Here is a 17,879-nt window from a genome sequence, read left to right as displayed (position 1 = left end):
TGTGTGTGTGTGTTGGAGGAAGACACTACGAGAGAGAGAGAGAGAGAGAGAAGTTTTCCTCTCCGCATGGTCGCCTGTCCTTCACTTCACGCGATGGCGCGCGTGAATCCGCGTGCAGCGTTGTCGGTGCGTTCGGAACCGCGTCGGTTTCAAGAGATCTGAGGATCCTCCCGACACCCACCCGACCTCCCCTTTTTGTTGTTGTTTTTGTTTTTATAATAAAGTGTCACCATGGCTGAATTTGGAGGTAACAAGGGTGGCGTCGGCCCACCGGTTGCCGGCCGGAAAGCTGCGTCAGGAGGGGCCGGAGTGAGCCCCGAGGCGCGCCGAGGGGAGCCGGTGTCCAACGGAAACTGCGGCGTGTCGGACACCGTGAAGAGGGTCCAGAACGAATCCGGCTGCGAGTCCCCGACGTGGGAGAGCGCGGGCTCGGGTCCGCCGTCCAGAGCGATCCCTCGACGCAGCAGTTTGATCAAGGTAGGCCACCCTTTCTACCGAGGTGGGAAAACGGCTCGTAATGCTTTGAAATACGAGTGGAAACACTGTGGAAGAGCAGTGTGCGCACACAAATGTGCGTGCACACTGCTTCCACACTTAGACCAGACCAGAATGAATGAGCGCTGACTATAAAAGTCACTACCAAAACCCTGCTGAATGATGTGAATGAACACACTCGTATGAGTAAGTACTACACCTACAACTGGAAAACAAACAGTTAATACTGTGACTGCTTGCTGTCAGCTTCCACTGCATCTGTTAAGAAGCTGTCACTCTCGGTCACAGTCCAGTGCTGTTGACGAAAATGTGCATAAAAGATGGACATCATGACACATTTCAGATGGTAGTGAGTGTTCAGGTGCCGCCTCGGGTACGACCTCACGGGGAAAAAGCTTTTCACTCATGTGTCGTAAAAGGTTGATTTAAGAAGGGCCGGCTTTGTTTCAGCCACAGACTGCAGCAGGAAATGTCACTTATTAGCCCCCCCATGTGAGCCGGAGAGGAGGAGGAACTGAAATCACCTCCTGTAGTCTTTGATTAAATGAGAAATGCCCCCCCCCCCCTCCCCCTCTCTCTGTGTGGCTCACAGTTGAATACCCCCGTCCAATTAACCCCGCTGCCATGGCAAGTTTGTTTACATTAAGCCCTTGACACACACAGCTGTTTAGGATGTTGTTATTATTCATTACATAACTTCTGCATTGTGCTTTTATGGCTTCGGCCTGCGAGGCATTCGGGGGGGTAATGTATTGATCTGTTGATTACTGGCCTGTAGACACATGGATATTCAAAGATGGCATCGTCTGTATCTGATTGGCTCCCACGGAAGTCGGCCGGTTGCCTAATTTCCTCACACGGTTTATGTTGCAATGTTGCTATTAAGTCATGAGCAGTTGGTGGTGACACATAACTTTCTACCGCTCCTTCACTGTAACACGCGCGCGCACACACACACACACACACACACACACACACAATCAAATGTTCCTTCACCCCCTTGCACACAAACAGGCCTGCTTTTGTCGTTCCTCTGTGTGTGTTACGACACTCCCGAACACACAGAGGAAATTAAAAACACTCTGCTTGGGCGAAGTCCTGGCATCTCATTCTGGGTGAGAAATGGTGTTGGTTGAGGTCATGTCTCTGCATCCAGAACATTGGCCGCACATGGTATAGTTGCACACATACAACCCGTGTGTTTTTGAAGCATGCATGTGTGGTGTGGTGATGTTATCTAGTTGTCGATATACTCGTTGGGCACGCTTAATGCTGAGAATTAACAGACATTCTGTTCTTTCACCATAAACGTGTTGGCATTTCGAGTCCCGGACACCTGCCGCTTGTGGAGGCACTTGTCGTCGCAACAGTCCGTACTAGTGTTTCCCCAAACTACCCTCATGCCTCCACTCAGGATTCCACGCAATAAGTGGAGTGCGGGGTGGTATGTAGGCAGATAAACAGGAAACTTTACATTCCAGAACTGCTTTTCATGTGATTTATGTCCAGCGTGTGTGTGTGTGTGTGTGTGTGTCTGTCTGTTTTCAAGTTAATCTTGATGTGTAGATAACCATCAGACACTCTCTTTGTTTGCCTTTTGAAGCACACGCCCTTTGCACAGACTTGACATCTCGTAAAACACATCCAGGCAAAATAAATATCTGCTTTCCAACTCCCATATTACTCATGCCAAAGGTGAAAGAAAAACACTAACACAACCCATCCACAAACTTAAGGAATAGTCCAAACATGTTTAGATACATGCATGACTTAGATTTCTTGCTCGAGTTTAGAAGGCCAAACCCTCTTGGGAAAGGTTAGCTTAGCTTATCATGAATACTAAAAGGAAAGAGAAACAAATCTGCACAACAGCACTCGTAATACACCCTTTGTTAACATGTTATATCTTCTTTGTTCGATTTGCACAAAACAAACGTGTACAAAGGGCTGGGTTATTTCCCTGCCGGGACCTTATGCTAAACTAAGCTAATCCTCTCTTGACTGCAGCATTCTTTCGGCCGACATACTTTTCTTCGACAGATGATTAACTTTCATCGCATTTTGAGAGATGTGTTTTACTGGACAGCCTATTTTGGTGTTGGTGCCGTCTTCTGTATTCATGTTTAATGGCGTGGCGTGTTCATGTCTTGGCAGCAAAAGGAGCCGCAGGACATGCCACTGCTTTCCATGATGGATTCATAGTATACACATGCAGCCATGATTGTGTGTGTCTGAGTTTGTGCCTGTTTTTGAGCCACGCCTCAGTCATCACTGAGGCGTGTGAAAACCCCGCTCGGTGATCTTTGATGCCTGACTCGAGGCCCTAACCGCCTTTCCATGGTCTTATTGCCCCCTCCCCCCCCCCCCCCCTTATCTCCAGGAAATGCACCTGTGATGTTTCTCGGCTGAAGTGGTGGTTAAGCGCTCTGACGGGACGGCCTTTTTCAAGTCAACCTTCACCTTCGTTTCGTTTTTGCTTTCGACTTCAAAGGTTTGAGGCGCGAAAGAGCATCTGCAGCTCTGCTCACCACAAGGGCCGCGGGTTTATAATCAGGCCGAGCAGTCGAGTTACTGGGAACGCTCACCACGTTTCTATTTACTACCAGTAGTCCCACACGTCAGGCCACTTCCTGGCTCAAATGTCTTGTCCTTTACTGCGTTCACACGCGTCTGCAGCTGTGTGTAAGTTCTCACCCGTTTCAACCTGCGTTTTGTTGGAGATAACTGGTGCACGGGGGTGAAGCCTCGTTATTGTTGCCATGGTTACCGGCACCATAATGGCCTCGTACAGTGGTTGAAAGCGGTGTAGTTGATTGGAACTATGCACTTCTAATGGACACCTGCCAGCCAATCAGGGGAAATGATTCCTCAGCCCTGGTGAAAGGGTGATGAACAGAACAACACGCACACACACGCACTGCTGTCTGCTGGCTCTCTGAAGCGAGAAATGCTTCTGCAGCGTACACAAACCCTGAAACAAAACTTTGCAAGTTCCATACATAATCACCCCTAAACTGCCCCAATCCCCCGCCACCAGGGTAAGAGACACTGGAATACACCACGTCATTAATCATCCTTCATCTGCCGTCAAACACACCAGGCCACCAATTCTTACTGCCCCACTCTTTACGTTCTGTCATAACAAACGTTTCTCCGATTTTCTTGATTAATGGATTAAAAACAGGACCTTCATCTTCCTTGTGTTGACTGATATACTTTAATTAGAGATTCAGGCGTGTTGCATCCATTTAAACAAACAATGTAAAAAAGAAAAAAGGGCTCTGTAAGCATAGAGACATAGACCGCAATCTACCAAAGAGCTCCTATAGCTCCTCCTCTTTTGTTTTTTTTTGTTTTTGTTCAATCTGTGTTCTTTCCGATTGTCATCTTGTGGGTCCCTCCCTGTGATCTGCATGGAATATGCTCTGCCACACAGTCTTACTCATTGCTCTCACACTTTACCCATCCATCTGCCTCGACAGTTCAATCAGTCAACATGTTCTCGGGGACAGCAGCAATTTTCCAAACGTATTCACAGTACTCTTAGCCTTTGTGGTTAGAGTCTAAGGTAATGAATACATCCCTCACCTCAAAATAATAATGGAAAATTAGAATTAGGAGTAATGAGGCTTTTAGTGACTTCTGCCGTTACTGAATAAAGAATTCTTCAGTCACTGTTTCTTTGGTCTTTTGTGTTCTCGCTTCACTCGGCCCTCGGCGACGCCACAGGACGCTTTGTGACAAGCTGACGGGCGGCTTCCTGTTTTGAAGCACAGTTGTGGTTTTGGAAACTCATCATTCTCTCAGTCGAAAAAAAAAAGAACTAGGCGGAGGCACACATTCGTACAACATTCTGACATTATCAGAGCGCACACACAGGCTGCGCTTATTTGGTTTGGTTACGCACGTGTCCCTGCGTCCAATCTGTTTAGACCGCGTGTGCCTCTTTTGCAATGAAAAATCAATACATTTACCTTTTGTGGTTAGTCATGCGTTTGGCCTCTTGCAGGTTAATCCGCGCCCTGCAGTTAAATCCTGTCAGGGTAATGCATCCAGAGCCCACAGTGACGTCAGCACTGTTCGGTTATGTCTCTCTTTAGCGGTAAATTTAGGTCGTGGGCTTAACAGGAAGAGAGGGGGGGGGGGGGGGGCACTTGCAGGACAGCCTCCACACATGATAATTGAATCTCAGCTATTGAACCGGCCCCCTGGGAGAGATTCTGGTGTTCACCCGGGCTGCAAACACGGCAGGCGCACACATACACACACACACACACACACACACACACTGTGAGGTTCATTACATTTTTTAGAGGAAGGCACATTAGTCCCTCACCTGTTACTTAGTGACACGTTAACAACGTTGGACATGAATGTTGGTGGAGACCATGTTAAGATTTGGGTCTCTAAATATGTACCGTGTGCATCGCGGGAAGAGAGGCAGACTGAGACCACCAGCACACAGTATGAAGGGACGAGACAGTGTGACTGGTTGGAATGGTGTATCCTGTGGAAGGTGCACACGTCTGTATTTGTGTGTTGGGTTAATATGTGTTTGCGCCTCATTCCACTTTCCCATGAGCTTTAAAATGTAAATTTGGTGCTCTGGCGTCTGGGTCTTCCTTTTTTAGAGGTGCTGCTGATGCTCTCTAAAGAGCGGAGTGTTTTAATGAGAACACGGAATCATTTTATTTTGTTCCCTTTTATGGGAAAAAGAACATCACAGGTTTTCCTTTTGGAAAGGAAAGACTTACTGTCTCTCTGTCCAGAGCCCTATCACACCCCAAGGCACCATGTGTATTTTAAGAGAACCACCCCCCATTAACACGCGGGGCTCAGAAAAAGAAAAAAAAACTGTCGCCATTGGTAACACTTCCCATTCTAATGAGCTAATTCTATGAGGATTTGTGATGCTTAGCCGCCTTCTGAGGGGGAACCTTTTCATCCTCTGTGAGTTATGCTTCCCCTCTCTCACATGTTCATTCATATTCTTTAGATGCGACAAAAGATCTTTTCTTTCTTTTATCTCTTTTTGACTTTCATATGAAGAGGTTTCCTCCTCTCATCTCTCAGAAGAGATCTAAGTGCTCTCATGTGAACGCTTATTTCAATGAAATCAGAGCAATAGTGATTGGTAGATATTAATCTGCTGCTGATCACAGACACTCTCTATAAAATGGAAAAGTGTGGATAGGCCTACGGGGATCTATTTGGACTTCGTAAAACCTACAAACCATTTTAGCTTTATCTATTTCAATCAGGAGAGACTGACGGCTGTTGATCCTGTTGATCCTACTTGATGAGGCCTGAAGAACCGAGGAAACGATGAAGCTGAGGACTTTGTGAAAGGAAGTGATCCACATGTGTGGCAGAAATGGATTTTGATTTGGAATTTTTTATAGAATTATTTTATTTTGATTACACACGGTGACTTTTGGCCTACAGTATACAAGTAAGACACCAGTGAACTGAGTGTGTAGGTGTCCTCAGTCACTCTTAGGATTGAATCAACGACAGTTATGTCATCCTTCTTAGACCTTAAAATTAGCTCCAATTAAGTCTTTGATTGGATTTGATCAGGGCTCTAATATATCCATAATTAAATAATTACGCCCACATATATGCTCTAATTTGTTCTCTGTGGGGGTGAAATCTGATCGGTCAATAAATCATGCGGATGAGATGCGATGGTGAGCTCACATACACTGATTGGGTCTGCCGGCGTCGTTGCGGAGGGTTACATTTGGAATGCTGTTGTCTGCTGTCTCTGTCTGGTCAGGTATGATTAATGGATTTACGGTGAAAGCCAAGGGCAAAAGCTTTTTAGCATCAGTAAAAGATTGGGAGGAGGAGGAGGAGGCGCTATGTCGTAAGACCAATGATGATGCCTTTTAATCCTCTGAAATCCATTTTGGATTAAAACAAAAAAAGATTTTCATGGCCAAGCAAATAAAAAGGTTTGAAGAGATAACCGTCTGTCTCTTTCTACTCAATTGCCTCCTTGTCATTGACCCCCCGCCGCCTCCCCCCCCCCCCCACCCCCTTCCTCGCTCCTCCTCTTTTTCTCTGCGGTGTCCTTTCATGTCATTTCCTTCCCTCCTCACCAGGACGGGTCACGTGCCGGTCGGGTGAGGAAGAAGACGGTGTCCTTCAGCAGCAGCTTGTCAGAAAAGAAGATCAGCAGCGCTGCAGACTGCATCCACTCCATGGTGGGTCCGTCACATTGAATAAGGGATCAAATGAGAGAATCCTTTAACAGTCCCACAGCGGGGAAATGTGCAGGACCACAGAGGTCACGAGTAGAAAAACAAGATCAAAAAGTATACAGCAACGGTATAATTAGAAAACATCAACCCATTATATTTATCATATGAATATCATATAAAGATATAGATATGGGGACTGAATGGTTGTGAATATTGCAGAGTGTCTTGCACAGATTATTTAAATAGCATTGCATACACATTTATCTGTACATGGAATATTTAATGTTCATCAAGGGTTTCTGTTGACTTTTGCGCCTTAGTCAGGACACTAAAGAAAATGGAACGAGCTCTACACTGAAAGTCAGCGGGTGAAAACCTTCTTCATCCTTTCCTTTCAGGTTGAGGGCATCGAGCTGAAGAAAATCCGAACCAACTCCCGCGTTTACCAGCGTTACTACTTGCTGGACGCAGGCCTGCAGGCTCTATGCTGGGAGCCTTCCAAGAAGGAGTCGGACAAAGCGCGCATCTCTCTGGCCTCCATAAGAGAGGTCAGTGTCAGTGGAGTCTGAGAGACTCCCAGACAAAGCACAGCTCTTCTGATTATGTTATTTGAGCCCGGAGACACTTCACACCTCACTTGACCATTCACATAATTAAGAGTCAGAATACCTCAATCAAATAAAAAGTTATTTTCTAGTTTATAAATCTCTGTAGAATTCCCTCCAAACTCTCCCATCTTCCAATTATTTGTTTAACCAACTCTTGTGTTTGTTGTTGCATCGCTCGTGGTCTCACACTGTAGGTAAGGACGGGCCGTAACACAGAAACCTTCCGCACCAGTGGAGTCTATGAGCAGATTTCGGGGGACTGTGCGTTCTCCATCGTCTATGGAGAGATGTATGAAAGCTTGGACCTGGTGGCCAACTCTGCTGAAGTGGCTAACATTTGGGTAACGGGCCTGAGGTATGACGCAGCAACATCTGGGAGCAGACCCTGTGTAGTTTTTGCTGAACTAATCAAATGCGATGTATGAAAAGGCTGTTTTTGTCACATGAGCATCGTCAGTTTTATTTTCAAATTGTAGGCTCAGTGTTTTTTTGTTTTCGTTTCGAAAGCCTCGGTTTCATTGGTTGTTGTGTGTTTTGTGGACACACGTTCTGCACTGCTGTTCTGACTGACATGAAAATGAGCACATGATTTAATCAAAAGATTTAATTTGTGGTTTAGCTAAAGTTGATTCATGTAGAGTAGGAGCTAATCTAGCTAATTTAATTAGGACCTTGATGTCATTCCAACATGATAAGCTCCTTCTTGGTTTTCCTCCTTCATTGATTACATTGTGGGGAATAGAGATATCTGAGTGAGCTGATATTCTTCTCGTGGTCCTTTTACATTTGCAATAGTGGAGGGCTATTCTACTACTGCAGAAATTGTGTCTTGTGTCTGTAGAAATACCTGAGATGTCTATCTGTGATGCATTACATAGTAAGGAAGACCTTGTGACCAACTGCATCTGCCTTGTCCGTTGTTCCTCCAGGTACCTGATGCAGTATGGGAAACATGCCCTGGACATGCTCTCCAGCAGTCAGGACAGCCTTCGCCTCGGCTGGCTGGAGCAGATGTTCCTGTCCGCCGCTGACTCGGACGGACAGGACGACGCGGAGGAAGGGATCCGCTTGCAGCTGGCTGTTAAGCTGATACAGAGCGTGAACCCCGGGGTCGGTGCCCGCAAAGTGGAGCACAGGTTCAAAGAGCTCCAGAGGGTCCGGGAGAAGATGTGTGGGCTCACGCTAGATAATGAGCCTGGAGTTAAAGACCACGTGGAGAGCAAAAGGCTAGTAGGAAGAAACGAGCGAGTCACCAGGCAGCAGTTCATCGAGGTCTTCCATGACTTCTGCACACGTCCCGAGATCTACTTTCTGTTGGTGCAGTTCTCTAGCAACAAGGAGTTCCTGGACACCCAAGACCTGATGAGGTTCCTCGAGGCTGAGCAAGGCATGACTCAAGTGGGTAACGTGAATTTATCGAATAGCGGAACAGAAGTCATACATCTCTTTCCGATTTTTTTTCCATTTATCTGTCAATTCCCTTCTCTCGCTGTGACCTCAAGGTGAGCGAGGAGGCCAGCTTGAAGCTCATCCGGTCCCAGGAGCCATCGGAGGAGGGCCAGCAGGAGGGCTACCTGTCGCTGGACGGATTCACCAGCTACCTCACCTCGGCAGAGTGCCACCTCTTCGACACGGAGCACCACGCCGTGTGCCAGGACATGTCCCAGCCTTTGTCCCACTACTACATCAGCTCCTCCCACAACACCTACCTCATCGAGGACCAGGTCCGCGGCCCCTCCGACATCTCCGGCTACATCCGCGCGCTGAAGATGGGCTGCCGGTGTGTGGAGGTGGACGTGTGGGACGGCCCCGACGAGGAGCCCGTGGTGTGCACCGGACACTCGCTCTCGCCACCGCTGGCCCTGCGCTGCGTGCTCGAAGCTATCGGAAGATTCGCGTTCGTGGCCTCGCCGTACCCGTTGATCATTTGCCTGGAGAACCACTGCTCCCTCCGTCAGCAGAAGGTGACGTGTCAGCACCTCGTGAGGATACTCGGGGAGAAGCTGTACAGCGATCCGCCGTGCGAAGGCGAGTCGTACTTGCCGTCGCCGCACGCTCTACGGCACCGAATCCTGCTCAAGGGTCAAATGTTGCCGCCGCCGGGTCCGGGCGGGGACGAAGGGGAGGTGAGCGAGGAGGATGAAGGGGCGGAGGTGGGTCAAAGGGTGAAAGCTGGCCACAGTGGAGTGGCTGCGCCTGAAGCCAATGAGAAGGACGCGGCGCCGAAAGGCGCCTCTGTGGCTCCGTCCGATCCTCCTCACGTCCTCCCCAAACGTTTCCAGCTCCTGAAGGAGCTCTCCGACCTCGTGGCTCTTTGCAGCTCGGTCCACTTCGTCGATTTCCCCACGTCGTCCAAAAGCCAAAACCCCTGGGAGATGTGCTCCTTTCACGAGTCCCTGGCTGTGCGTCTCGCCGGCGAGAGCCCCGGAGACTTTGTCAACCACAACAAGCACTTCCTGTCACGGGTGTACCCCAGCCCGGCGCGCATCGACTCCAGCAACATGAACCCTCAGGACCTGTGGAAGTGCGGCTGCCAGATCGTGTCCATGAACTTTCAGACGGCCGGGCTGATGATGGACCTGAACACTGCCTGGTTCCGGCAGAACGGGAACTGTGGTTACGTTCTGCGGCCGGCCATCATGCGGCAGGAGGTGTCCTATTTCAGCGCGGACACCCGGGACACGGTGCCCGGCGTGTCTCCGCAGCTGCTCCACGTGAAGGTGCGCCAGAGCGGGGCTTTCGACCACCACCAGATGTTTTCCGAGTCGTACCAAACTGGAATAATCCTCTAAAACTCTCCCGATAATGTTTCCGGCCTCCCAGGTGATCAGCGGGCAGAACCTGCCCAAGCCGCGGGGCTCGGGGACCAAAGGAGACGTCGTGGACCCCTACGTGTACGTCGAGATCCACGGTATCCCCGCCGACTGCACGGAGCGCCGCACCAGGACGGTGACGCACAACGGCGACAACCCCGTCTTCGATGAGAGCTTCGAGTTCCAGATCAACCTGCCGGAGCTCGTCATGGTCCGCTTCGTGGTCCTGGACGACGATTTCATCGGGGACGAGTTCATAGGTTGGTCTCAGGGTCCGAAGGGGGAGCCGTCAAAACGCAACAATGCCATAGTTTACGTTTGCAAGATGCTTTTACCGTTCATTTTTCCGTGTTTGAATTGGGACATCCCCTCTACCACAGGCCAGTACACCATCCCCCTGGAGTGTCTTCAACCGGGCTACCGACATGTGCCCCTCCAGTCTCTGACGGGGGAGGAGCTCCCCCACGCCAAGCTGTTTGTGCACGTGGCCCTCACCAATCGGAGGGGAGGCGGGAAGCCTCACAAAAGGGGGCTGTCCGTGCGGAAGGCCCGCAAGGGGAGGGACTACACCGCTCTGAGGGACTCGGGGGTCCGGGCTGTGGATGAGGTTTTCAAGATGGCCGCCCCTCCGCTGAGAGAAGCCACCGACCTGAGGGGAAATATGCAGGCGAGTACGAGAAGATCAACAACAATTCAAAAGGAAAAAATGAGGAGGAAAAATGCCAAACTAATACCAGTTCCAGCTTTAAATGTGATCATTTGCTGCATTGCTTGTGGGCTAAATCTCAGACAACAACAACCATCACAATGTTTTACACCTTATAGACTAGCCCGAGGAAAACGCCACTCATCAATATAACAAAAAAACACAAAAAGAGGAAGGAGGATCTCCACTGGTGTCAAATATGGGTCCATAGTAAATATTGATCATTATGATTGATATAGTCTATTTTTTATCTTGTTTATCTTTTGTCATTGTTGTCGTGTCACTGCTGCTGGTTGGCTGTGGGCTTCAGTCAGTGTGGTAAGACCGTTGGCATCGGCCTCTTTATTGATTTATTCTGTCTCGGCCCGTGCTAATACAACGGCACAGCCGCAGGAGAGAACAACAGGGGAGCAAATTTATTTCTCAAGGGAAAAGACACATAGGTCTCTGCTGGCAAGGGACTTTTGACAATAAACAAATCAGGTGGGAGACTTGATGTGTTTTTTTTTTTCATCAAGGTCGGAAAACAAGGAGGAAGATTTCGAAACTTTGCGTGCGTTTCAATCTGCAGGTTGTTTCATCTGTCGGTCCTCTCCCTTCCCCCCCCCCCACCAGAACGCGGTAGCGGTGTTCAAGGAGCTGTGCGGCGTGTCGGCGGTGGCCAACCTCATGCAGTGCGTCCTAGCTCTGGGCTCCAGGGTGTCAGGACCGGACGAGGCGCCTTTACTGCTGTTCAACCTCCTCGACCTCTACCCCGCGCTGGAGCCCCAGGGAGCCCTGCCGGACGTCCTGCGCCGGGTGGTCTCCAACTACGAAATGGTGAGGAAGGAAGAGACGGTTCGGTCTCTGCGAGTTTGTCATTTCTAAAATACATTTAAAAAAATAAAAAAAAGGAACGCACAAACAAAAGCAACAAAGATCACAGACCCGTGAACCGCCTCCTGTATCCTGTGTGATTGACCTTACAATGACCCCCCCTCCCCCACCCCTCCCCTTACAGACAAAAGCTTCTTTTTTAACTAATATATTCTCATGCACAAAGTGGGCTCTCATTGTTTTGCAGCACACAACAGCGCCATTTGTTCTGAGGAACAAGGCCCGGGAAACTCGTTGGCGACATCCTCCCGTTGAGTCATTCCACCCAGATGGACTTTCATTCAACCAGTAGAAAGTTATTCAACAGCCTCAATTTATTTAATGATGTCTTTTAAATAATACTTACAAAAAGAGATGGAGGTCAGTTGGTCTGTTTGTCAACTCATCACGTGGTGAATTTTCGCTCGGCTGCAACGATAGAATCACTTTCTTTCTTTTGTCTCTTTCATAACTCACATATGAACATATTTCCCTTGGGTCGCTACCGCCGTCTTTTCAGCCTCCCACTTCATCTCTTCTTTCACTCATTGATCCGTCTTAGTCACGGCCCTCTCTTGTTCCCCCTGGGTCACGTTAGACTCTGACACGCCACCTTTATGTGGTCCGGTACTGCAGCTCGTTGTGTCATTTCAAAGTGTTGCTTTTAAAATGCACGGTGGATTGAAAGCGCAATTCCCCGAGTGACACTTGGGTGGTGTGAATTGGCAATATGGAAATACCGTCAAGAAAGGCCCAATGTGAAGCGTCTGCACTGTGTGTGTGTGTGTGTGTGTGTGTGTGTGTTTGTGAGTGTGCATTGTGAGAGAGGGAGGCTTTGCAGCCAGGAACAGGGTGAAGTACAGACAAATAGATCTGTCTCTAGTCTTATTAGGTTATGATTAAGGCGCTGGTGAATAAAGCGCGATTGAACTGGGGTGATTTCTCACCGCTATGCAGCGAGCAACTGCACAGACCCCCGTGACTGTCCATTTGCGTTATGGTGTTAAAACGTGCGCCTGTGCGGGCCTCTTTGTGTGTGCTCCGATTTACTTCCAGCCAAGAGGATCAGAGTTGCAAAAGCTTCCTGAATGCCTTCAGCGTGGATTTGAATGTCGCTCAGCTGAACGAATTGCACACCTCGACCCTAAAGTAGAGAGAGAGAGAAAGAGAGAGAGAGAGAGAGGGGCAAACAACAAAGACAGGAAATAAGGATGACCATGTGTGTGTGTGTGTGTGAGAGTGTCTTTGTGTGTCCCTTGGATCTGGTCAAATTGATGTACTGTAGTTAATCCCTTATTTGTCGAACAGTGTTCTTTTTTCCCCCCACAAGGGATCACGTCCCAGCAGGGTGAGAGGAAGTGCAGAATTAATCAGGCAGAAACTACTCATGCCATTCTAGTGTGTGTGTGTGCGCGCGTGAGAGTGAGTGTGTGAGGGGGGTCGGCCGCGCTCATTCATTTGAGAGAGATGTCACTTCTTTAGGTGCCTTCACATTCTCACGTGTGGAGTTTATGTCTATTGTGCAATTTGTGGTAAAAACACAGCGTGAACCCCTTTTTGCTCATTCAGTCATTTTACACACACTGTGCTTCAGTGTGAGATTTACACACAGAAAACCAGGCGGATAATTGGCAGTTGGTACTAGTTCATGCTGCATTACAGCAGTGCAGGTTTCATGCTAACAGATGTTTTGTCTGTCTGCAGATGGTCCAGGCGAGCAGAGCAGTGATGGAGCTCTCCGATGGAATCCACGACAGGATCCTACAGATACAGTCGAGGGGTGTGTAGCTCTGTGTGTGTGTGTGTGTGTGTGTGTGTTTCTAGGAACACTGCGTGCTGTGATGTGTGTGTGTGTGTGTAGAAAGCGCCGCAGGTACCCACCCTGCAACCACTACTTCTGAAACTAATTAAGTCTTCGGTGTGCAATAGACAAATTAACATAATTTATATGATTCTGTAGATGCTGGATTCCTTTATTATTATTATTATTACATTATTATTGTTTCATCATCATTATATTTAAACATCTAGGGGGTCTTAAGAGTTTGTTTTACATTTGGTAGGGACACATAGAACATGCACAGATAATAATGATGTATCACAGCGTTTTATTCATTTCCATAGATCCCTAAGAGGACCTTTTAAAAAAAAACAGAAAAATGTTCCCAGACTACAAAGTAAAACGAGGTTGTACATTTTGCTGGCCCTTTGACACAGCAGCGCGTTCTGATCCCCTCTCGTTGTGTTCTCCCCCCCGTGCCCCCCCCCCACCCGGCTCTGCCTCCACGTTCTCCGTCTCTGCCCCCCCCCTCCCCCCCTCCGTTCCAACCCTCTCTGCTCTGACGTAACGGCGCAGGCATCCGTCTCTGCCACCAGCCGTCCCGTGGCTCCCTCCGTGTGACCTGTTTATAGCGCTCTAGTTGTGAGATGACTCCCTTCTGTACACACACTGGAAGAGCTTTGTTCACCAAATCAAACCTCCGGCTATGCAGCAGCTCTTTTTCAGATAAACCTACTGCTACTGTATATATCTATGTAAATATAGATACACACACAACATACACACACACACATGAGATGCTGAGGTCCCAGAAAACCTAAAATGAGCCTCTGTTGTGGATGTTCTCTGGCAGCAAAGTGCAGGGAGAATTGTAAACAACATTAATCTCTGTCTCTATTTCTCCACCATTGCCAAAATGAAACCATGATCTTCTTCTCAAAATATGAATCCCCCCCCCCCCGCCCCCCAGGTTTACCTCAATTTCCTCTCGTCTTTTCTATCTGCGGCAGGATTGAAAGCTTACGAGCTTCAAGTGGGGATTGAGGTTTTGAGACGTCTGTCTCTTTATCACTTAAACACTTTATAAAAATTAACTTCAAGCTGAAACATTTAGAGTTGTTGCTACAGCTCACTGTTCCACATCCACGTTGGAGGCATCACTGCATAGACGCATTTTCATTCAAAACAAAACTGAACAAATTACACTATTTTTCGTCTACTTAATTCTCAAATTTAATCTAATATGTTTTTCTCTACTCGATACATTTACTCACTAGTTACTGGTTCCCATGAAACTGATCAGGAAGCAAAGAAACCAAGCTAAGACATTGTTAGAGCTACCTGTGCAAAACTGTGCAAGGGTTATGTCATTTTGACAACCCTTTAACATGCATTAGCTTTAGGACTCAGGGAATAGTCTGATGAGTAAGAACAACTATTGAACCACCAGATCCTCACATCCAAATCGCCGATCAAGGGGATGTCTTTTGGAGGAACATTCTTTGTGTTATTTGGGGAACTGACCCTTTAAGAAACCTCAGTTGAGAAGCTGCTTCCCCCTTTTCCTCCAGGGAGCCGTGTCCTGCTCAGTGTCACAGGTGGATTTATACTTCATGAGATCCATACATACGAGTGTGTGTGTTTATACGAACATGCCTGGTTGTTTCCTTATGAAATTAAGATGGAATTTAGATTGGAGTCATCACAAAATTCTCACATTTGGGATGGAGGACAGGAAGTGCAGGTGGTCCGTTTGGCTCTGGATTTGGGGCCATTTCTCGGTGTGTTTGTCTGTCTACGCTCCCTGTCCACGTATTGGCTTGGAAATAATGTTCCCTCCATCGGCTTCACTCTGTTTCACGGGGAAATAGACGCACACGTACACACGCATCACATTGGCACGTAGGCGCTGAGTTGCCTAGCAACCGCACAATAAAGGTTATTTTTCAAGTAACTTCTGTAAGTGTGTGTGTGAACACAGAGCAGTAACAAACGTGTGTGTGTGTGTGTGTGTGTCAGTGTTTGCAGACATTTAGTGACAGGGGGATTTAGTGTGAGGAATGTTGAATTCCACATGAAAATCTATTTACTCTTTTCTCAGTGTGTGTGTGCGTGCGTGTGTGTGTGTGTGTGTGCGTGGTCCCCAGCTTGGCATGTTTAACATCTGGGCTCTCGCTGATGGCTCGCAGTGATGTGTGCCCTGTGTTAACCCACTTCCGGGTTTCCATGGCAACAGTGGGACAGTGGCCCGGGGCGGTCAGAGCAAGCCAGACGCGCGCGCACGCACGCACGCACGCACGCACGCACGCACAGGCACACACACCAAAACTCATTGCACAAACTCTTTACTAGATCTGTCTCCGTATTTTTGATTTTCCATCTGCTTTGCATCATCCGTCAAGGCTCTTCCTGCTTCTCCTTCTCTCACCCCGGAGTAGAGACTGATATTGAATATTGACTCGTCTGTTTCTTGTGGACACGGACTAAGAGCAACAAAAAAAAAAATCTCAAAGTATGCGAAACATCCTGAGCATGTTTTCACCACCTCGGCGCAGTGTTACAGATACGTCCACAGCTTCTCACGTGCACCCGGTTAAAGATGCTACTTAGTTCAGCAATAGATGGCTGGAAGGGAAATTCATTTGTAGTATAAATATATGTAGTATTCTTGACTTTCACCTGGAAGGGAGGTTTAATTTATTTTTACACTAATAAACACGAGTTTTTAGTGTTTTATACAGTTACCTGTTATCCAAGGTACATGTATTCACTGGTTGATCTGTGAATTTCTCTCAAACAAAGTTGCCTAAAACGCCATCTTCCTGTAACCTGCTTTGGTTGTTTTCGGCTCTAGCCATGGAGTTTCACGAAAAGCTGCCAAGTCTGGCAGCGAAAGAGGGGCTGAGGGGTCGCAAGGTCAGTCGTGCCCTGGAGAGCTTCAGCTGGAACATCACCATCCTTAAGGTGAGCAACGCAGCAACAAACCAGCGGGCCCCTCGGGTCACAACACCACCGCGCCGTGCTTTTTGAGCAGGTTACTCATCGGCCTGCTCTCCCTCTCTCTCAGGGTCAGGCTGACCTGCTGAAGCACGCCAAAGCCGAAGTGCAGGAGAACATGAAGCAGGTCCACGATGCTGCTCTAACTGGAAATCTGACCAAGGCGAGCGTGGGGGTGAAAAGAGTCCGCTCCCAAACCCGGCGAATCCTCGAGGACTAACCAGCAGCAAGAGGCCCCTCGACGCGGCAAGCAAGTGAAAGAGGAAATAAGCAAATCGCTATCCAAGCTGCTCTCACAAACACTTTTCATGTTCTGTGCTCCTACTTTGCCTTAGTGTCAGACTTTTAAAATGCTATGGCGGAGCTGTAGCTAACGCTGTGTTTTGTTTTTGTTTTTGTTTGTTTTTTAAAGGGAAGAACCTAAAAGTCCTTTAAACCTCTTTAAAATGCAGCCGCGGGCCTCAGAGGACACTGGACAGCAGCAAAGTCAGACAGGACTCAGGGGATAAGTGACGCCGGGAATATGAATGTAGTCAAGACATGAGGCCAAGGTTCATTTCTGTTCGCTGCAGTCGGCTGTAAATACAGCACCGTTACACCGACCTCTTGTTGTGGCGTCTCAAAGGACACACACACACACACACACACACACACACACACACACACACACACACACACACACACACACACACACACACACACACACACACACACACACACACACACACACACACACACACACACACACACACACACACACACACACACACACACACACACACACACACACACAAGGCTCCGTGTAATAAGCAAAAACTGCCGCATTCACACGCAAGCAGCAACCATTATAAGCAATGACAAGCAAGGGTCCCAATCAGAACTGTGTTTAAACTGGACATTCTGTTGATTATAGAAGTGGAGGTTTGTTACTTTGACTTATTCCTGTCATGCATTTGTAAGTCCTGGATTCCTGCTCGTCATCCAGTCACTTTATCTTATCCACAAAAGCCCTTTAACCTCTAAATATCACAGACAATTCTATATTTTTATATTTTCCTTCATCCCTTGTGCTAATTAAACCAGTTACCATGACGATCAACTCCAGATCTGTAGATGTCTGCCTCCAAGGAACAAATACTGTTATGTTGAAAGTCCTGTGTGTGTGCGCACAAAACACTGTACAGTATTTTACTATGTAGTATCAATCCTTTTGCTGTGAAGATTATTTAAGATAAGTTATTGATCCTGGAGGAAATCATTGCAGGCGGCAGACGAGACTCGACCTGTTCGGCTCCGTGAAAAAAAAAAAGAGAAAAGGTTGCGGTTCACCGCTAGCGTCCTTCAACGTCGGAATGGAAATAAAGTAAGTTTAAAAAAAAAAAAAAAAAACGAGCCACGCTGTGATTGTTTTCACTGTGA

General features: G+C 47.9%; 1 protein-coding gene across 1 annotated transcript; it reads left to right on the top strand.

The window, feature by feature from the left end:
- On the top strand, positions 1 to 17,824 carry LOC119219287 (inactive phospholipase C-like protein 2). Its single transcript, XM_037474388.2, has 12 exons — positions 1 to 477; positions 6,603 to 6,704; positions 7,100 to 7,249; positions 7,504 to 7,664; positions 8,239 to 8,707; positions 8,812 to 10,029; positions 10,133 to 10,382; positions 10,503 to 10,789; positions 11,444 to 11,647; positions 13,388 to 13,463; positions 16,318 to 16,427; positions 16,531 to 17,824. Exons 1-12 carry the CDS (start codon positions 232 to 234, stop codon positions 16,678 to 16,680), a joined length of 3,423 nt encoding a protein of 1,140 aa, XP_037330285.2. The 5' UTR covers positions 1 to 231; the 3' UTR covers positions 16,681 to 17,824.
- The last annotated feature ends 55 nt before the right edge of the window (positions 17,825 to 17,879 follow it).

This window comes from Pungitius pungitius, chromosome 17 (genome assembly GCF_949316345.1).
Source record: "Pungitius pungitius chromosome 17, fPunPun2.1, whole genome shotgun sequence".
Lineage (NCBI taxonomy): Eukaryota > Metazoa > Chordata > Actinopteri > Perciformes > Gasterosteidae > Pungitius > Pungitius pungitius.
This window is presented reverse-complemented; position numbering and strand designations above follow the sequence as displayed.

What these genes read in the sequence shown, in the direction of transcription:
- LOC119219287 (XM_037474388.2), top strand. Translation starts at nt 232, where the DNA reads ATGGCTGAATTTGGAGGTAACAAGGGTGGCGTCGGCCCACCGGTTGCC. An exon ending in TGGTCTCCAACTACGAAATG is followed by an intron (nt 11,648 to 13,387) that starts GTGAGGAAGGAA and finishes GTCTGTCTGCAG; the next exon opens with ATGGTCCAGGCGAGCAGAGC. An exon ending in CCTACAGATACAGTCGAGGG is followed by an intron (nt 13,464 to 16,317) that starts GTGTGTAGCTCT and finishes TTTCGGCTCTAG; the next exon opens with CCATGGAGTTTCACGAAAAG.